Raw genomic sequence first — 22,330 nt, 5'->3', positions numbered from 1 at the left:
GCCCCGGGCGCCACAAGCTCTAGCTACGCCTCTGCAACTGACGCCCTGATCACAAGGGCTAGCTTCACAGGGACCATTCACCACAAACTGCCTCTTACTCCACAAACGCTACAACAGCAAACCAGACCATGTACTTTTGAACAGAGAGAAATGAGGTTCTTTGCCCGCAAACCGGTGTACGCCCGGGAGTGACGGCAGGCTCCACTAGTGATAAAGAAGCAGCAGAGTGTCTGGAAACATGGCTAATCCCCTTTGTCACCTAAAAGCCAACCACTGCTGAGAGAACAGACAAGCCATCGCTCTCTGCACAAACAATCTCATAAGTACACCTTTTGTTTGTGGTCAGAGCATAATGGAGGCCCGCTCTTGTATGAGAGAAACCTAAGTGTATGTCAGCTGATTCAAGATGATAAGAGAGAAATTAGAAAGGCAGCTGTTCCTGAGATGCAGTCAAATGGAATTTTCGTCTAAAGGAAATTGCTTACAAGAAGCCCATTGCTAGTGGAAGAGAGTTTGCAGAATACTATAAAGACAAATAAAATAGAACAATTAACACACAGGGCAGTCGTGGACTTTTTCTTTCATTTCAGGCCATCAATTACCTCGGTCGGTAAGGTATTAATCCTTGCTATTTACGATTTTTGCTGATGAATCTTTCATGTGTTGAAAGTTTCTTCTGAAAAAAATTATCTAACAAGTGTTTACAATAAAAAATATTTTTAAAATTCGATTGCCAATAACAATCGGCTTTTATTCAGCCAGGAGGTCATCTAGCCAGTCGTGAAGTGATAGTTAAAAAAAAGTGCTCTCCGCTGTTTGATGAGCGTCATTCTTTAAGAGATGCGCGCCATCCTGCAGAAAACTCCTTCTCAGCATGATTAGCTCGCCATAGGAATAATATTATTATGCCTACTGGTAAAAAGGCAGGCTCATGGGACATTTTATTTTTGCACTTGGAGACTTTCCCATCCCCAGGACCTCTATGTGATCTGTTATAAATGAAGATTTCAGTCTGATGTGTATCCTAAAATTTTACTATGGTCTAAGACCTAGTACAATGGAAGCATGTGAGAAGTGTACCAGAAGCTGGGTGGCCAGTGGCACATCCCCAGGCTGATGCCCTCATTTAGGGATGAGCGGATGAAACAATCCACACAGTTTGGGAATTTTTTTCTGCAGTTTCCAGAAGCAACACATCGCGTACAGTCAGCATGGCAGTCATGTTATTCAGAATACCTCCTCAAGACCAGTTTTTTTAAGATTCTGGGGAGGACGGTAGGGTGGGAAAAACGTATGTTGTAAAAACGTGCCATAGGGCGCCTCGAAAAGGCCATTGTGCGCACAAGAAATGCAAAAAGACGTTTCCTTATGGCTGGCACAGTAGTGGGTGGTGAGGACAGTAATCTTCCTCAGGATGGTCTATGATGTCTGAATACATGGTAGCGCGCCAGGTCCATCTGGATTGAGAGAACCGTCAGTGCTGCTTGACACGTTTCAAGCACTATTGAGCGGAACACTTCATTCGCCATTGAAATCTCTCTTTACCTAAGTCCTGTTAAATTGTGCCTGGGGCAGGGGAGGCAGCCAGGAACAATCACCTGCTGGCCTGTCCCCGTTTCGGCAACATGCATCCACACATCTCGGGTGCTATGCATTATGGGTAGAGCCGAGGAATGTCACAGCCCATTGAGGTGTTCTCCCGGAAATTGGAAACAGGGCCATGAAGTTTAAGGAGGTGAGCGTGGTATCCTGCTCAGAAGGTAAGGAGGATGTATTGTAAAACACGTATTAGAGCACCTTATCTAAAGGCTGTTGTCACATTTAGGACTAGATTTCCTAAGAGGTGCTAAATTTTGCATTTCCCATGCAGGCCTTTGGTACGCCTCGTGGGTACTCTCACAAAACAGTAGTAATTACCCTGTAAATATTCTCAAGAGTTGTGTTCCTTGTCTTAATGCTCCCATTCTCCCCTCTCCTTGTCCTTCCCTTCTTCTCAAGTAAGGTTAGGTCATTCCTGCCTTTTCTGGCCAGTGGTCCCAAAAAACAGCCTGGCAGCATGTCTGTGCACTGACTGTGCTGGACTGGGAGGGTATTCTAGCCAACCAAGTGCTCCAGTGACAGACACTGCCTCCTTGGAAAGAGCGAAATCCGATGAAACGTCCCATAGTACCAACAAACCAATCAGAACGATAAAATTAATCAATACATATGATGAAATCTAAATATAAATACATTTTAAATTAAAAATAACATCTGAAATCTTTACAACATGTAAACCTGCTTTGCAATGACACAGCTGAAGTGGAAGGACCTGCCTTCAGTTTGGGCCCAAACTAATGTCAGGAGACAGCAGCAAACTATCTGAGAGGCTTCTACTGAGGCAGTGGCCCCTTGTCCTCACAGGTTTTCTGTGTGTGGTATTACAGACCTACTACAGAGAGATTCAGCATCACCTCCTCAATGCCAGACTCTCAACCACTAGAAGTGTTTCAAGTGTCCATTTGGGAAGATGGACCTACACACAGCTGCACCACTTGCCACACTTGGTCACACCAACTTTCAGTGCATGATCCTTGGCTATGGCTCGGGCTGCAGTTTTGTGTGCTTCGAAAGACCTCAACCAGGGAACTGCATAGCCTACACGTTGGTGCTAAGCCAAATGCATTATGGGACATGCAGTCTTCTGCAGACTACTATGCAACGGAATGACTTTTGGAGGAGCAAAGTGCTTAAAGCTCTGGCACTGAACAACCTGTTCATTCATGATGGCAAGAGACCGGTTAAGGTGCTCGGGGTAATTCACAATGAACTCAATAATGTGTATGTGGTCTTATCTCCCTGCCCTCTGGCCTGACTGTACCATGTGCACAGGCTAAGAGTGTCACAACCGTGAAGCAGGAATGTGTGCTGGGAAAAGTGGGCAGAGACACTGCACATTTGAAGACTCCATACATCCAATTCTGATATTTGACGGGCACTGGGGAACACCTGTCCTCTGCCACATAAGCCCTGGATATCGATGGGAGCATTCTGAAGCACACAGAAGCAACGACTGCGAAGGGCAAGCAAGCACTACAGAGGGAATGCGTTCAAGCCTTGCGAAAGGTAACTTTTCAGGATTTGGTCTCAAGCCGATTGCTCGTGCTCAAGCTTCAGATTCTTCCCCAGCGTCGCAGCACGCCCTTTCTCCTATGTCACTGAGCTATAGTGTGTGAAGCTGTCTGAAGCTTGTTCATTTGGGACAGGCGCTGTATCCAAGACCGATACATACACAGGGCGGGGATTGTCTATCATGCCTTGTGACACACATAGTAGGCTGTGAGGGCGCAGCGTAAGAAAGGGGACGGCGTGAGGTGACTTGTGAAGGAAACAAGGGATACTCTTGAGCCTTGGGCATGGAAGTGATGCACGTGTGGTCCTTTGTCCATGGAAGAGACGGTAGGAAACGATTAGGTGCAGGGAATGTGTATCAGGCCTCCTGACAAACAAGGGGACTCAGTGTGAGGGACTATATGTTGTCACTCATGCAACAAAGGGTTGGGGACTGTGTGACATAATGGAAAAGACAGTATGCGTGGTCCTGTGACAAAGAGCAGGCTCTATGTGAGAATGTGAGACCCTGCAACATACACAGGACAGAGAGTATGCTTGAGGCCTCGTGGCAAAGTAAAGAGGGTCTAGTAGTAGTCTTCTGACATACACATGTAAATACATGGGTGTTTATGGGACTTGGGACATGTAAGGGGCGTGGGCTGCTTCTGAGCCTAGTGACATATGGGGGCATGAGCTGTGTGTGAGGCCCTGTGACAAAGAAAGGTTCTGTACAAATGTGTGAGGTCCCGTAAAAAACAAAAACAAAGGGGCTGCATGTGCAAAACCTATATGGAGCTGGGACAGTGTTAAATTATAATGCATAAAGAGCATGGGCTGCGTGAGAGGCCAGGCAACATTTAAAAGCATGCAGTGCGTCAGGCCTGTGACATGTAAGGAAAGAGGTTGTATGAGGGAATGTAACACGTGTACAGTGCAAGGGCTGTTTGAGAGACCTTGTAACTTGTGAAGGAAGGGGGAATATGTGAGACTTGGTTACGTATAAAAGGGAGTGACTATATGTGATGCATTGGGACATATAAAGCATTTGGCTATATGACGAAGGGTACAAAGTGTGACCAGGGCTCTGAGACATTGGACATGGAGGAGCTGCCTTTAGTCCTCTGTGGCTTACTGTGGATAAGGCCTGTCTGCATAGTCCTGTCACATTTAAAAGGTAAGGAGATGGCATGAAGTGAGGACGCTTGGTCACCAGGTCCCTCCAGCCTGCTCCTGCCCCTTGTGCTTGAGCTCTTCCATGCGGCCAGTACTCGCAATGAGGCATCCAGTAAAGTGCACAGCAGTTAATCGCGGCGTTTCGGGAGAAAGTCTAGGAGGAACTCCCCAATTCCTATGAAGTAGATAACTTGTGCAATCCCGAAGAGTGGGGCGATGACCAGCGCCCGGCAGTATGCCCCCTTCAGGAAAGCTTTAGGACCCTCATGCTTCCAGATTTTCCTGCAGAAAGGAGATAAAATAGAAACACGATCAATCAAATTTTAAAAAGTACTGAAAGCAAAACTAGCATGAAAATTATAAAACAAAAATGAAACTTTTAAAAGGGGACATCAACGGGGCGCGATAAAATCTGAAAGGAGAAAACATCCTAAAAAAGCCAATTTACAAAAAGCAATTAAAACACGTTTTTAATTCAAGGCCAGAACTCATCAATGAAGGGGACAGACCAAGTGAAACATGAAAAGAATAATCTTTATGATCTGTATGGAGAAACCCCGTTGAGATGCATTGGCACTACGGACTGATCTGAAGCAAGGAGTCCTGGCTACGATCAAAACTAGGTCCTCCTGGAAACACTACGTATAATCCAGTTATCCAGTTAAAATGTGTAAATCAGAACCACACATAGTCTGGTAAACTAGACACCGCACTGTAAACTGGGCCTGGAACTCGAGGGGGAGCACAAAGTAGGCACAATCCTGTCCTATTCTCTAGTACTCGCAACTAGGATTGCTGCAGAACCAACAAATCACCTCCCTCAGAGGCAAAAAGGTAGTCTCTGGGTATCTGGTTCATCATCCACAAGGCAAAATGGATCTTTTTGTTCTATATGAACGTGAAATAAAACCCTGGAGTCCAGCACAAAGGCCAATTACGTTATTGAACTCACAATGGTAGTAGTGATACCCTGCATAGCAATAACACAGAGAGACAAGACTAAGGCCCAGATATTACAAAGGTCTTTAGGTGTATCTAGGATTTCTTGTTTTCAGTTTAATTTTTTGTCAATTCTGGTGTTTTCCCCCCCAGTGTTTTCAATACCTTAAAAACAGTGGTTATCAGTGGTTACACATGTTCGCGCCATTAAAAACAACGGAAACAGTGTTTTTCCTGTGTTTATTGAATGTTTTGCTTTTCTTATTACTTGCTTTCTGCACTGGTGGTGCATTGTATATAGACAGTGTACATAGATTATATGAGGTTCAAATACATTAGAAAAAATCAAGCTTGTTGTAGTACATCATACAATACTTCTTCTGTGACTCTTTGGTCATGCGCACTCGCTCTTTCCTTCCCATGTAAACTTTTATCTGTGAAAAGGCCCTCTCAGCATTGGCCCTTGAGACGGCCAACACCAAAACAGCCAGTACACAATTTGCTAACTATGTCCACTGACATAGCTTTCCATGCCAATACTGGTGCACCTGAAGATTGGGATTCTCTGGGGCAGGTTCAGCAACATATGCATTGAACTGGGCGCATATGCCCTCAGAGTTGTTGAAGTGGTCAAAAATTAAACAGTACTTTTCAAAGTCCGGGGAAAATTCCCTTTTGTGAAAGGGATCTAGGACTTATGCAGAGTACCACAGTGAGGCTTCATTGACTTCAAATGCCATGGTTGGTGAAGGGACATTTCTATGAATCATTGCAAACCATTTCTCGTGCATTGTAAAATATGATTTCCTGAATTGCTCCTCAACATTGCTTTGCTTACCAAGTGGCAAACATTATAAAATTGAACATGTTGGAGTGCCAAATTCACTTTAAGTGTCGCCCAGCCTACTTTTAGGCAGATGTTTCACATGTACACCAATTAACGCTGAACAATTAGTAGAAAAGGGTGATTTCAGACACTAGTTCTTTGATGATGTCCACCTAGAGCAGTCATGTTTTCCCGTAAAAAACTAAGAATGCAGTAGAATGTACTTTTTTCACATCACTATCAATATGCGAAAGAAGAGCCTCAAGTTTCTTGCCTTTTTCCATCATCAATAAGTAAAAATGCTGTAAAGCACTTCAGCTCAGGTATCGATTTTTGACAGTTAATTAGGGGAGGGATGTCGAATAATCTTTCTCTCAGAACTGACCATCAATATAAATTCTGGTGCTGGTGAGGAGCCTCCTCCTTCTAGCACTATTATAGCTCAGAAGGATGAGACCGGGAATAACAGTGGGGAAGTGAGTCCTCAATGTAAGGAGATAGATTGTGATATCTCCACGGTGCAAGAGGTAGGAAGAAATAAAAAACAGGATTCCTATACATTCCTATCTTAGAATGTAGCAGGTTTAAAAAGTAAGATAGACAATCCATCATTGGACCTAATCCTAAATGACCGGGATATTGTGGTCCTTCAAGAAACATGGACCACAGAACCCGTGCATTTAAGCGGGTACAGAACTTTCTTTCCCTCAGCTGAGGGTGGTCTATATGGCCATGCGAAGGGAGGTCTAACAACATTCCTCTCGAACAAGCTTAAATATGAGAAAGTAACTTTTAAACCTAATTCGAATTACTTTCAACTTATAACCATATGTACTAAGGGACTTATTGTAATCTTGATTAACTTTTACAATAATATCCCGAAAACTGAAATACTGATTACCTTAAGAACACTTAGAGAAAACATACAACATGAAACAGAAAAATCAAATAAGGAAACGGTAATTTTATGGGGGGGTGATTTTAACTGTCCACTCTGTACAAGGGGAAAAAAGGGGATTTGTGGCCTAATGTTAGAACAAGATACACATCTAACACACCTTGAACATTCCTTGATAGGGGACCTACTTAATGAACTAGTATTTATGTATGATCTGGGTTTTGTGAATGAAATAGCTCAGAACCCCACTTCATTTCAACCGACATTTGTTGGCAGAGGAGCAATGTCCACTATTGATTTTATTCTCGTATCAAATAGTTGTGGTAACAGAATCAATAGTTTAAAGATTTTAGAGTTGCCCCTAAGTGATCATCTGCCCTTATCATTAGAGGTCGAGAATCTTTTTTATGAACACTCTGAATATACCCTCACCCGAGACAAAGCCTCTGATTTGATTTTAGGTAGGCAAAATGGGTATACTCTAAAATGGGGCAAGTTTATGCCAGAAAAGTTTCTGGCAAAATTGTTAAATACCTGTTCAGATAGTTTTTCTATTTGCCTAGGTGGATCGGCCTGCTCCATTCAGATTTTAGAGCATTTTGATAAAATAGCCCTTGAAATTAAGAAAAGTTTGTGGGTGGAGCTAAGAAATAAGACTAGGCGCACTAAAAGCTGGTTTGATACCGCTTGTACCAGGGCACTAAGTGACTTGAAAAATGCCATTCATAGATCACCCCGGGATCACTTAGTAATAAGAGGGTTAAGGAATTCTTATAACAAGGCCCTGAAAAATAGGAAAAATGTTATAAAAAAGGAGGCCCTTGAAGAACTCTGCGAGGCTGCCCAGTCTAAAGATGCTTCCGCATTTTGGAGGGCAGTTAATGCCCCTTTTCTCTTCGACAGTCATAAGGCTCGTATTGAGGCGGCGATTACCGAAGAGGAATGGGTGGAACACTTCTCAACTTTATATAGCTCGCAGGATGCCCCATGTTCAACTAATGTTCTTAAAACTGTGAATAGTACAATGGGTGAGGAAAAGCTGGTGATATCCCTGGAGGAAGTCTTAATCGGATTAAATGCACCTAAGGGTGGAAAGGCTGCTGGCCCAGATGGGATCCCTGCAGATTTATATAAAGCAAATGTGGAGATTTGGGGTCCCATGTTGGCACAGCTTTTTAATGCCGCCCTAGCCAACGGTATGCATTCATCCTGGTTTACTTCAATAATCGTCCCAATTTTCAAGAAGGGTGAGAGACAAAATTGTGCTTGTTATAGGCCAATTTCCCTTCTTGATTCATCTGTAAAAATTCTCGGGAGAATAATTTTGGCAAGACTTCAGAACTGGGCTGAAGATAATGACATTTTGAGTGACCTACAGTACGGTTTCCGGAAAGGTTTGGGAACCGTGGAACAATGCCTAAATTTAATGATTATCCAACAAAAATATACTAGGGTGAAAGGGGAACGGTTATATTTTACATTTGTTGATTTGTCTTCGGCATTTGATTGTGTATCGCATACCAAACTGTGGGATATCTTGCAAGGGTTGGGCGTTGACGATGCCATAATTTGCTTCTTGAGAGATTTATACTCAGGTGCCACAGCATCAGTCCGATATGGCCGTGTGGGAGAATGTACTAGAAGATTTGGAGTGGGTCGCGGAGTACGCCAGGGCTGCGTTCTGGCCCCGTTCCTATTTCTTCTTTATATTAACAGACTTGAACATCGTCTTCTGCAAGAGTGCAGGGACATGCCTAGAGTGGGGAAGAGGTCGATCCCTGCGCTCATGTATGCGGACGATGCTGTCCTAATGGCTCGAACCCCCTTGGCCTTACAGAAACTGTTAGTATCCTTTGAAAAGTTCATGTTGAGTTTAGATCTGAAAATTAACTGTGGTAAAACATACTCCATGAACTGCGGCACAAAATCTGGTAAAAAGTCGAAAACCATGTTTTTAAATAACGTTCCCTTGGAAAATATTTCGTTTTTTCCCTATTTGGGTATTTTGTTTCATGAACGGGGAGGATGGTTAAGTGCCATAAAGGCCAGAACTCTTTTGTTCCAAAAAACTTTAATGGCCGTTAGGACTTTCATGAAAAAGCTGGGGAAAAAACCAATAAAAGAAATCTTGACCATATACAATGCCACATGTATATCCGTAGCCCTCTACGGTGCGGGACTCTGGGGCTTTTCTAATATTGACCCACTACAAATTGCTGAAAACAATTTTTTACGGGATGTTTTATCTGTACCACAGAGTGTTTCTACTTACATTTGCCATGTGGAGTTGGGTCAACCTTATTTATCAGATTTAATTAGAATACAGCCCATTCTCGTGTGGCACAGGGTGTGGACTACTAATGAATGTGTAGTTAACCGGGCTGTGATACAGGATATTTTGAATATGGAAAATTTGGCCAGGGTCGAATGGTTAGCATATATTAAGCAATTTATGTTTGATATTGGTCACTGCGAATACTACGAGGATCCATTATCTATGGGAATTATACCCAGAAGATCTTTGAAAAAACTGAGTCTGGAATACCTCATTGATAAAAGAAGAAGAGCAGAGGCCAGTAAAAAGACAGTTGCTTGGCATAACCAGATACTGACTGGAGTAAAAGTACAGCCCTATTTGACCCTGTTGATGTCAAATCACGATCGATTTCTTTTAACCCGCTTTAGATTGAATCTTGTTTTTAGACTTCTGTCCTTCCCAAAGATGAATTTATGGTCGCAGATTTTACCTACCTGCCCCTGTGATGATTCCTCGTCCCAATCCGGCATTCACATTTTATTTTTTTGTAAATTTTACTCTATTCCCCGTCGAAAATTTGTAATCCCCTTTATCAAAGATATGAATTTAAAAAGATGTCGTTTAGCATTTTTAGAATGTCAGAGAATGGATACTGTTTTTACTGTTGTGGTTCTTTTAAACTATTTTAAATATGTTTTGAAATTAAGGAAAACTATTAGTGTAAATGAAATATAACTAGTATGTCTATTTTTAAGTCAGTTTCTTTATGTAGTATGCTGTTTATGTTGTTGTTACTTTCATGGTTAATGATTTTAGCCGAATAAAGTACTTTCTGATTCTGACAGTTAATTGCACAACTTTTTCATATGTGTAGCTAAATAACTGCAAATACGAACAATATAACTCAAATATTTGTTGAACTTTATGTGAACTTTTTGCAGAAGCATTCCAAGTGATACTTCATTCCATGACTTTCAAAAGTCTAGGGTCATGTTTTTACCACTGTCCCAGATGCTTGGTGACAGCACTCTTTTCAAATTTACCTCTCACTACACCTTGCATTGAATGTTTAAAGCCAGGGGTGTTTGGTAATACACTTACTATCAATACTGACTCGCTAGAAAAGGGAGCTGATGTATGAAATGATTTCACCCATTCTCTGTAGGTAAATGTGATGGTACATATTAGGAAAGATTCCTATGAAACCAGCCTTGTTACCTATCACTGAAAGAATCAACCATAGCCAATATATCAAATATGATTTTAATTTTTCCTGATTTTCTACAGTTTATAAAATAATTAAATAAAACATGCTTCTATACCCTGCATCTTTAAACCACAGATCACAAAATTGAAAAAAGCAAAAGGAAGAAGAAACAATAATTTATTGCCATCCCTAAACAACAAAATTGAAGCAGAATAATGTTAGGCAGTCTTTCTTGCTGCTACCATGTATAACAAAGTTACACTGTATTGGCCCCTTCAGGAATTAATAAAAATGACTTTCACTATCCTTTTCCTTTGTTTGAATGGCATTTAGTCTAGGTGTATTCCACAATATCAGGAAGAGCTGAAGAACATGCAGCCATGCTGCACTGGGAATAAAAGTGTTTCTAATGCCAGCCTCATACTGCACAGAGCTCGGAAGCAGTCTGACACTCTTGAGCAAGAGGGTGAATAATAGGAGTTGACCTCCTGATACCTTTTCAAAGAAGGAGCTGACCGTTTCCTACTACAGCACATTTCAAAAATTAAAAACAGTAGCAAACCATAGGCTTTACCAGCAGTCAGTAGGGAAAACGTAAATATTCTAATGTGTTAGGGTCCAGCAAAGAATATAGGAACATTATTTGACTGCAGGAACAAATCATAAATGTACCTATCAGAAAATGTTGTCCTTCTCTAGCAAAAAGAATGCACAAAGAACAATTGATGGACAGAATGCTGCACAATGTCAAACATTCACCCATTACAGAGATATGGGCCTAAATCTATTGTTTGTTTTCTACCCATGCCATTCCAGTTCAGACCCAGTGGCATGGAGAGCACAGGACACACGTCAGGGCATGCCCCTCCCACTCGGGGTGACAAATGCTAAAAGAACAATTGATGGACAGAATGCTGCACAATGTCATTCACTCCAGTACAGATATCTGGGTCTAAATCCATTGTTTGTTTGCTCCCCATGCCATTCCAGTTCAGACCCAGCCATATGCAAATCAGTCTTGACCCTGCTCCCCATGGGAACAGTCCAGCCCGAACTGCCAGGCCAGGTCCTCCAATGACTGGAAACAAGCATCCTGGGACCGGATTCAGGGCATCACCCCTCCTCAGCCAGGCTAGCTTGACTCAAGTGGCATGGATGGCACGGGATCCACGTTTGGGCATACCCGTCCCACTTGGGGTGAAAAATGCAAAGAGAACAGCTGATGGAAAGAATGCTGCACAATGTCAAACATTCACCCCTGTACAGAGATCTGGGCCCAATCTAGGGTTGTGGACTGAGAATTCCTCAGCCAGTACTTCCCTGAAAGTTATTGGCTACCCTCTTCCCAGTTTACTATCTGTTTTTAGGTCTATAATGGGCAGCGCGTGCGCTGCTCTAGGAGGACCTTTAGCCATCGGTCTTCCCTTTTCAAGCATGGCACTCGAGCTTGTAGCGGCATCCACGAGCAGCGTGAAAAGTGAAGACTGCTCTCCCAAGCGCGCGCGCGCACCACTCAAGGGCTCGCCTCCTGCTCCCCTTTCGCATCCTTCTAGCAGCCGCTGATGGTGATTTTAGTGGGGAGTGGGGGCTTTTTGAAGAAGAAAATGAAGAACTATAGAAAAAACGAACAGGCACTATCGGCTTTAACTCCAGGCAGTGTGGTCTAGCTCGCCATGCCACAGGCCGGCCTTGTACGCACGTGTACTGAACTCTGTGACCCCAGATGGCCGATGTGTTGTGTTTTGTGTGCGCGCGTTTGATGCACAAAGTGACGTGCGTCTGATTAAGCATTGACCCGCCGGTGACCCGTCATGACCCTGGAGCGGAGGCTTGTGCATTGGACGGCGCTCTCCCAGCAGCACCCCGTTTCCATCCTGCTGCCTTTGTATAAGAGGAGAAGTACAGCCTCTCTTACTCTTTCGAAGGATGCAGAGGCAGAAAGAAGGTGAGCAAAGTGATGGTTTGCCCAATGTGAAAGGAGGTGACAGCCTTGGGAAGGAAGGAGGGACGGTTCCTGAGGACAACCTTGTCCAGATGTACAGACAGAAAAGGAGGCTTGGATGAAAGAGCCTGGAGCGCACACACTCTTCTGGCAGATGTGAAGGCCACCAGGAATGCAGTCTTAAGAGTAAAAAGTCTTAAGGGACAGTTGAGAAGCGGCTCAAAGTGAGCGCACATTAAATATGTGAAGACCAGATTCAAGTCCCACTGAGGCATAACAAAGGGAACAGGAGGAAAGAGATGAGTTATGCCTTTCAAAAACACGATTTACAACTGGGGACTTGTATAGAGGAGGCTGATCATCAGCAAGTTGAAGAAAGGCAGAAATAGCCAAAAGATAGCCCATAAGATTTCCCCTGCTGGGCCAAAGAAAGGAGGAACAAGAGAACCACAGAAAGAGGGACAGAAAGGGAATCCACAGCCTTTGCTGTGCACCATGCCACAAATTTGTTCCACCGGCAGGCGTATACCGTCTTAATGGAGGGACGCCTGGCTGCCAAGATTACATCACAAACTTTGGGAGGCAAGTCAAATGACTTCAACTGCCGTCACTCAATCTCTGCTGCTGCAACAGAAGATCCTCCCGAAGAGGCAGTCGGGTTGGAGGATCGATGGCCATGTTGAGCAGCTCGGGATACCAGATTCTTCATCCCCATATCGGAGCCACAAGGATGACTTGGGCCTGGTTGCACCTGATCTCCTCCTGCACTCTGGGCAGAAGTGGTATAGGCAGAAAGGCATACAACAGACCGCAAAACTCCTCGCGACGAAAAGCCTCGCCTAGTGAGTGCCGCCTTGGATATTCCAACGCGCAGAATTGCTGACATTGCGCGTTCTCGTCAGTGGCAAATAGATCTAAACAGGAATCTCCCCACTGTCGAAAAGAGACCTTGCACCACCTCTGAGTGAAGACGCCATTTGTGATCCATCATGCACCTGCAGCTGAGTTTGTCCGCCCTGGCGTTCAGGGAACCTGCCAGGTGTTGACCCACCAGAGATATGCCCTGATTTTCCAGCCATGTCTAGAGGCGGAGGGCCTCCTGAAATAGGGTCCACAACCCCACCTCTCCCTGTTTGTTGCAGTACTACATTGCGGTGGTGTTGTCCGTAAACACCTGCACTACTCTTCCCCGGACAGAGGGAAGGAATGCCTTGAGTGCAAGACAGATCTCCGCCTCTCCCGTGTGGCCACCCCATCCCAGAAGGGATGCGTCTGTCACCACTTTGTGCTCTGGTTGGCGAATGGAGAAGGATCTGCGTTGACCCAATCCTGGTTCGTGAGCCACCTCTGCAATTGTAGTGCAGTGCCCTTTGAGATCTGGACGCAATGGGACAGATTCCACTGATGCTGCGCCCACTTGAACTTCAGGTCCCACTGCAGAGCCCGCATATGCCACCTGGCATGATCGACCAGCAGGATGGAGGAGGCCATGAGGCCCAGCAGCCTCAGGGTCATCCTGACCAAAACCCAGGATAGAGGCTGAAAGATCAGAATCATAGCCCGAATATCCCAGACTCACTGCTTGGGAGGATAAACCCGAAACTGCTCTCATGTCCAGAACCGCTCCGATAAAGAGGAGCTTCTGAGAGGGTATCAGGTGTGACTTTGGCACATTGATAGAGAACCCCAGCAAATGCAGGAGGTCAGCCGTTGTCTGGAGGAGGGAGACGACAGTCTGGGGCGAGCCCGCCTTCACAGCCAGTCATAGAGATAGGGGAAGACTGAAACCCCCAATCTGCGCAGATTAGCTGCGACCATCGCCATCACTTTCGTGAACACCCGAGGGTTGTTGGTAAGGCGAAAGGGGAGAACGGTAAACTGAAAGTGCTCGTTGCCTACCGTGTACCGCAGAAAACACCGGTGGGCTGGCTGGACGGGGATGTGAAAATAAGTGTCCTGCAAGTCCAACACTACCAACCAGTCTCCAAGGTCGAGGGCAGACAAGGCCTTAGAGAGCGTCAACATCTTGAACCTTTCCTTCCGCGAGAAGCGGTTGACGTTCCTAAGATCCAAGAGAGGACGCAGGCCCTTGTCCTTCTTGGGTACCAGAAAGTAGTGGGAGTAACAACCATGACCTACATCTGGGACAGGAACACGCTCGATGGCTCCCTTGGCCAAGAGAGCTGTGACTTCCTGTTGGAGAAGGCCCAGGTGATCCTCCGACATACAGTGGTACTGAGGTAGCATGGCTGGAGGGGTAATCTCGAAGGGGAGAGAGTAGCCCCTCGGATTATCTGCAAAACCCACCTGTCCGATGTGATGGTGCGCCAGTGAGGGAGGTGATGGCAGATCCTGCCACCCACTGGCATTTGATGGGCCTGAAATGTCGGACTAGGAAGGTTTGGAGGTTGCTGCAGTTGGTGGACTGGCCCACCTGCTGGCCCCCTGAACCACAGCGGTAGTTCCCACGTCCCCGGCAGCTCAAAGGTTGGGGAAATTGCACCGGCCTGTGGCTCTGGGCAGGACATAGTGGGGCACCCTTTCTGTAGCCATGTAAGGGGCGAAAAGCATACTGTGCAGGGCGGTTGGAGAGGCCCAGGGACTTGGCCGTAGCTCGTGAGTCCTTGAAATGCTCTGGCGCATTGTCCGCTTTGTCGCCAAAAAGGCAATGGCCATCAAAGGGCATTTCCATGAGAGTATTCAGGACATCCCCAGAAAAACCAGTTGATCTCATCCAGGTGTAGCGCTGAAGGGCTACCAATATGGAAATCCTCCTGCCCAGAGAGTCGGAGGTATCCAGCCCACAACGGATGGTAAACTTTGCCACATCCCTCCTGGCGGCAATGGCCTGGGAGAGCACTGTCCAGGCCTCCTCTGGACACTGACGGTACAAAAGGGGGTGGTGATGGACGGAGCATCTGAATCAATCAAACACTCACACCCAGTCAAAAGATCTGGGTTTAATCCATCGCCGTTCTTTAGCCCACTCTGCCACCCCAGTTCAGACATGGCTATATGCACATCAGTCTGACCCTGTGCCTCATGGGAACAGTCCAGCCCGAACTGCCAAGCCATGTCTTCCCTGGACCGGAAACAAGCTTCCGAGGACCGGTTTCTGGCATTCCAGCCGTCTTCAGCCCGGCTTGCTTGAATCCAGTGGCAAAGTGAGCAAGGGACTCCCGTCTGAGCATACCCTGCCACACTTATGGCGGCCAAAAGCGGCACAAAAGGCGGTGGTGATGAACGGAGCATCTGAATCAATCAAACACTCACACCCAGTCAAAAGATCTGGGTTTAATCCATCACCGTTCTTTAGCCCACTCTGCCACCCCAGTTCAGACATAGCTATATGCAAATTAGTCTGACCCTGTGCCTCATGGGAACAGTCCAGCCCGAACTGCCAAGCCATGTCTTCCCTGGACCGGAAACAAGCTTCCGAGGACCGGTTTCTGGCATTCCAGCCGTCTTCAGCCCGGCTTGCTTGAATCCAGTGGCAAAGTGAGCAAGGGACTCACGTCTGAGCATACCCTGCCACACTTATGGCGGCCAAAAGCAGTACAAAAGGGGGTGGTGATGGACGGAACATCTGAATCAATCAAACACTCACACCCAGTCAAAGATCTGGGTTTAATCCATCACCGTTCTTTAGCCCACTCTGCCACCCCAGTTCAGACATGGCTATATGCAAATCAGTCTGACCCTGTGCCTCATGGGAACAGTCCAGCACGAACTGCCAACCCATGTCTTCCCTGGACCGGAAACAAGCTTCCGAGGACCGGTTTCTGGCATTCCAGCCGTCTTCAGCCCGGCTTGCTTGAATCCAGTGGCAAAGTGAGCAAGGGACTGCTCAGACGTGAGTCCCTTGTTCACTTGGCCACTGGATTCAAGATAGCCTGACTGATGAGGATTATGAATCCGAAACCGGTCCCAGGATGCTTGTTTCCGGTCCAGGGAAGACATGGCTTGGCAGTTCGGGTTGGACTGTTCCCATGAGGCACAGGGTCAGACTGATTTGCATATGGTCATGTCTGAACTGGGGTGGCTGAGTGAACTAAAGAATGGTGATGGATTAAACCCAGATCATTTGACTGGGGGTGAGTGTTTGATTTGCTAAAACGCTCCATCCACCATCCCCTTTTGTAGCCTCTGGACACTGAGGCAGCACATCCGCAACTGTATCCCACACGGAGTGCGAATAACGGCCAAATAGGCATGCAGTGATTACCGACCACAGTCCCAAGCTGGCAGAAAAGAAAATCTTCTTCCGAAGATGATCCAGCTTCTTGTATTCCCTATCTGGTGGAGCAATATGGAATGTGCTCTTGGAAGTAGAGGCTTGGACCACCAAGCTCTCAGAGGTGGGGTTTTGGGAGAGGAAAGTGGGGTCGCCCGGAGCCGGCGTCGGGCAATCACCCTGTCCACGGGAGCCCCTGTGTTGGGCCTGAATCAGGTGCCCAAAAGGACGTCGGTGAGGGCTTCCCTGGACAGCAGCTGGGGCTCCGAAAAGCTCGCTTGTGAGTGAAGCACCTCTGTCAGGAAGTTAGTCCTGACGGCCATTGTAGGGAGCTCGAGGTTGAGAGACTCGGCCGCCCTAAGCAACACCACTGCGTAAGACTCTCCCTCCTCCGTAGCCACGGTAGGAGGAGACAACATGCCATGGTCAGGGGAGGTATCAAGACCACTGGCATCCCCAGGTCCTCTCTCCAGTCCGGCTCATACTCCAACTGGTGAGTCAGAGGGTCATCTGACCCCTCCCAGTCCTTCTCCTCATCCTCTGGGTGCCAATCTGGCCTAAAAGGGACCCCAGGAGTGAACAGGGACACAAAAACCCTGCTCGGCGCTGGATTTGACGTCGGCCGATGCTGGTCCGGCTTCGTGTCCACATAAGGATGGAGGCCCGGGTCGACTCCGGCCGGGGGCATGACCAGCGATGGGTGCGGTGCCGGAGGACCTTATTACACCTCCACCGGCAGGCCTGGATCCAAGAGAGGCCTGCGGGCACCAGGGCCGGACCGCTAGCGGAGAAGAAGGTCTAGGCCCCCCAGCTGAGTCCGCGGAGCCCAAAGGTAGTTTCGGGCTCCCCAAAGATGAAGTGCATCGCCTCGTAGAATTTACGAAGCTGGGCAGGAGTCGCTCCAGGTCCCGGGAAGGGAGGGAAACCTGGTGTCGGCCCAGGGAGGGGCAAAGCCCGCATCCCACGTCGCGTCAGGCGACCGACGGGGATAAGTCGAAGAGCGACTATGCTTCTTCTAATTCTTCTAGTGCTGCGACTTACCTGACCCTGAGTGCGAAGACTTAGAGGACAAATGATGATGGCTCCACGACCGTTCTCTCAACCTCCTTTGCGACTGGAACCTTTTACGGCGCGGAGCCGACTGTCGGCGCTCAAGAAGCTTTTGGGACTGCTCCCGCAAAGACTTCGGAGCCATGGACCGGCATTCGGAACACGACTTGGGGTGGTGGTCATGCTCCAGGCAAAAGAAGCGCACGTGGTGCGGATCTGTAACTGACATCAGTCAAGAACAGGAACCGCAAGCCTTGAAGCCGGGCATCCCTACGTGCACCAGGAGTCGATAGGACTCAAAAGAAGTCGAAAAAAGTTGCTCAAAAATTTCCGTCAAAAAGTGACTGGAGGTACCGCTCTCTCTGGATCTGCGCTGGCTGGCGTGGAAAAAGAAGGAACTGATGTCAGCGAGCAAGGGCGGCGTCTAAGTAGCTGCCCCAACGTCATCCAGGCGACCACAATGCCAACGACCGACGCCACCTTCCAACGCACAGACGTACTGCTGACGAAAAAACTTTCCGAATCCAGTCTGACGCCTGGGGTAATTCTAAGGTAAGGAATCTATAACTAACTGTTTCTTTCAGATGACTATATTAAACTCATAAACATTACGTAAGAGTTTTAGCTTATGGGCTGCACGTGTATACAGGACATGGAGCAGCCCCACTCACCCTTGTCATGCTTGAAACATGCATCTAGTAATCACTGTGTTGCCATTGGGACCAAATGTACTAGTTACGTTACTGTATACTTTGAAAAGTAAGATCACGAATTGTGGGTCAACAATGCACTGGCTGACATTGCTATGTGATATTTGCATAGTGTTCTGTCAAGTGACACTTATTTGTCCACATTGACTAAAATTTGAAACGCCAATAAAACATTGGAAAATAAAAAGCAAGAGGGTCAAAAGATTAAACGGAAAGAGAACATGAGTGCATTTATGCCATGCTTCATTTCCAGCCAAACTGGGGTTATCAGTAGGGAACCTAATTGTGGTTTCACAAGGTTTGGATAAGGAGTTTCCCTAAAGTGAAATAGTGTTAAGCCAATATCAGATATAATTACATACAATCAATTGGGAAAAAATGCTAAGCGGTTGATTGACAGATAGGTACCTAAACATTATGAGCATCTAAGTAAATCAAATTACATACAAATGAGCATATTTCTGTAAAAGTTACTCTATATTGTTGGATCAAATGTTATAATACGTGAGTTTAACAAATCTTATTATGCCAGTCCCTGCTTCTAAATGCTAAAGAGAGTAAAGTTTCTGGATCATTTTACATTCATAAAATAATTTACTTGGAACTACAACAGAGGCAGCTCCTCTAAGGCGGAGGAGCGCCTTCCCAATGCTCTTTGAGCAGGGCAAAAAGGAAAAATAAAAGGTAATAACACAATGTTCATATCTTTTTATTTTTCGTACTGAGGCATTTTAACGAGGCATGGGAGGGCTGGCCTATTGCCACAGCCAGCAGGGGGAGGAGTGGTTGGTGCACTTAAGTGGCCATGACAGTTTGGCCGGCCTTCTTGGGCCAGCCGAACCATCATGCGCCCTTAGCATGTTTTCCACCCGGCTGTATTGCACAGCCTCGGTGAACAACAGGCATAGGCTCCAACTCCCTGTCTGAGCACCCAACCAGGACGCTGGTCTTAGCGGTCACGACGCTGCTGTCATGCTGGTAACAGCAGCGCCATGATTGGCTAGGGGAGTCTGGGAGCCTGTGTGCTTCCTGCTAAGCTTCCGTGCGTCGTGGACAGAAGGACAGAGGCGAGGCAGCGGCCAGCATTCTACAGGTAAGTTGTCCTATTTTTTTTCTAACCCCCCCACCACCACTGTTCCCTCGAAGCTGCCACTGAACTCCAATTTACCTTGATGTCCCTTAAGACATTAGGCTAGCCACGCTTGAATGAGTTCGAGGCACATCCTCAACTTTTATCAATAGGCCCTAGAAACGTATCAGTCTACTCCTATAAGGATTGTTGTCCACTGCTGTACCACGTAAGTGCCCAGTCCTCTATGACAAGGAACCTGTGTTTGAAATCTCTGTTCCAAGTTTTTTATGAATCACTAATTTTTAAATAAAAATATGCCAACACAGAAAAATATGCAGATTGCCTAATAATAGGGCTTTAAAAACGATTAATACAGAACTCATAATTTCCTTATGTGCTTGATTCTCTTAACATGGAACAGCATTGCATTATATGGCAATAGATATTGGTAAATCAAAATTTTACTAAGGCATGTTTGTGATTTCTATAAACACTGATGCCAGATGAGGATCGAAATTTCATAGCTAATTGCAGAGTATTTTTAGGACTCAACCTGGATATTAAAAATTAGATTGGCACAATTCACACAAAGGCCCGATTACGATACCAGGCCACTGTATTTCGATTTGATTGCCGGGCCGGAGGTCAGAGGTCAGCTGTACCATGGCGGGGGCATGCTGCCGCCATAGGAATATGCGGCAGCAGATGCCTCTGCCATGCAGCACCTTCAGCATGTCAGTGCACCATGTGCAATGCACCATGTTGTGCATGGCACACAGTGCACACACAACAGTGCTAAGGTATGGGGGAACTGCATGTGCCCCCAGGTACATGTTGCTATGGGCACGGATGCCCAAGGGCCCTGTTGGGGGCCACCTTGCACTATTTCCGACAACGTTTTCATGGCAGTGTCTCAGCCAGGATAAGGTTGTTGGAAAAACCCAATTAGAATCACGGCAGCAGTGCCTGCCTCTGTACCTCTGCCATTCTGGGATTATTTTCCAACCGCCGCACCATCAGGCTCTTTGATTCAGGTGGTGGCGCCGGTGTTGCGTCCGACTGCTGTGGATCCAATAGCCAGTATCGTAATACGGCGGTCAAACCGTAGGGCTGGTGGCGGTCGAACCGCCAACGACAGACTGTCGGCAGTCTGACTAACAACACTGTAATCAGGCCCAAAGTGTTTGAATACACCTAACTTCTGCCAACATAAAGGAGACATAATATGACCTACATTTGACCCCATACAAATGTGTTACAAATATAGGCATTAGTGGTTCAGGAACCACAAACTCGTGTCATTTACACATACTATGTTTTTGGCTCCGTTTTGAGAATGCCTTTGGTGGAAGTTCAGGAGATGCCAGTGGGGAATTTAATACTTATCACAACGCTTCTTGGCATGAACAACTTCCCTAGCTAGACTTTGGTGTATTATAATGCTCCTACATTAAGCTGGAAATCTCCAGCTGTGCATGCCCTACCAAAGTATGTATTGCCAATGAGCATAGTGGAGGGCTGGTATAAGGTGGAAATAGAGGCATTTTTAACACCACTTGGTTGTTTCCTTGTGCATATAGAAAAAGAGATAGAAAGTTCATAGATTTCACTGCGTCACTTTTACAAGGCTTTATGTGGAGGAACACCCCCCCGCATACATTATACCTAATGCAGGTATAATGTAGCGCAGAGGTTTACAAAGTGACGCATCTGCTTAGATGTGTCACTTTGTAAATAGTGCGCAACAGGAGGCATGTTTTACGCCGCCGATGCGTCACAAAAAGTGATGCATCGGAAGCGCAAAACTGACGTAAGGCCTCATAAATGAGACCCTGGATTCATACATCCTCATTTTGAAAGAAAATAACAAACATGCATTTTTATTGCAGTGAGCTATATGTAACAAAAATACTCTATTCCCCAGATGTGGTGAGCAAAGTAAGGGTTCTAAGAAGAAAACAGAACAGAGAGGGCATTACTTCGACTCATCAGAGGGTAGAAACATGCTTTGCAATGACTACGACAGCCCTAGGCTCTCAGCGTTTCATGCAAGGGTGCCCTAGGAGGGTCGGAGCATTCCAGATTGCTAGAATGATATGTACATATGTTACATTTATATGCAGTAAATATAAATTGCAAACTCTGATTGCACTATAAAACTGGCACAGGTAAAGCCCTCCTGCACATACTCTGGGCACCTGTGGTCTAGTGTGTTGTTATCTCCAGGCAAAGGAGAATAATTAGGTTATTAGATCATCTTGGGTGCTGGTCACGAATTGGCTCAAGGGACCACATTATAGCCTACATGTTCAATGCTTCCAGTTCAATTAGTAAAAGATGATTTCCTTTTTTTCATTACCCCAACTGTTTAAACGTATATCCATCTCATATTCCAAAGCTTCTAATCAATTACTTTTATAACTATCACTATACAAGCTGAGTGCACCAATTAACATCGAAATCAACTTGATGGGGAGAGGATGTGGCCTTAGGGCTAGAGCATTTGACCTCGACGCTGGGGAACCGGGTTCGAGTCTCGGTAGGGGCATCCTGTGATTCCGGGCAAATCACGTAATCTCCCCACGGATAACAAAAAATTAGCGTGTCCCTCTGTAACACACTGGTGCTCATGCAAAGCGCATTGATACTTTTGGGTCCGGTTCAGGCTATATAAAACTCCTGGGGGGAAAAACTCCAAACCCTATTGAATCCACCGCTAAGGATTACTGCAGTTGTCTTCCTTCATGGGTGTTCATGGTTTTTTAGTCAGCTTCAATCACTAGGTTCCTAAACTGTAAGGTCGCTCTGACATTCACAATATTCCAGTAATGATTACTTTCAATCACAAAGCAGTGTTGCCAACATAATGGCAATCATTCTCTCTTGCAGTACAGTTAAGGGGATGCACTCCCAATAGCCCCTTGATGGC

At 46.1% G+C, this 22,330-nt stretch overlaps 1 protein-coding gene across 5 annotated transcripts in view; it reads right to left on the bottom strand.

Moving 5' to 3' along the window:
• Window positions 1-22,330, bottom strand: part of SLC25A22 (solute carrier family 25 member 22) — a 288,778-nt gene that overhangs the window by 10,510 nt on the left and 255,938 nt on the right. For 4 of the 5 annotated variants that reach the window (XM_078682804.1, XM_078682808.1, XM_078682807.1 and 1 more), the window contains one exon: window positions 940-4,548. In XM_078682804.1, coding sequence (XP_078538930.1) covers window positions 4,395-4,548 — 154 coding nt within the window. In that variant the 3' untranslated portion in view covers window positions 940-4,394. Of the gene's footprint in view, window positions 1-939; window positions 4,549-22,330 lie in introns of those variants that run through there. The other variant, XR_013608855.1, reaches the window with a different exon arrangement.

Source organism: Lissotriton helveticus, chromosome 3_1 (genome assembly GCF_964261635.1).
Source record: "Lissotriton helveticus chromosome 3_1, aLisHel1.1, whole genome shotgun sequence".
Classification (NCBI taxonomy): Eukaryota; Metazoa; Chordata; class Amphibia; order Caudata; family Salamandridae; genus Lissotriton; species Lissotriton helveticus.
This window is presented reverse-complemented; position numbering and strand designations above follow the sequence as displayed.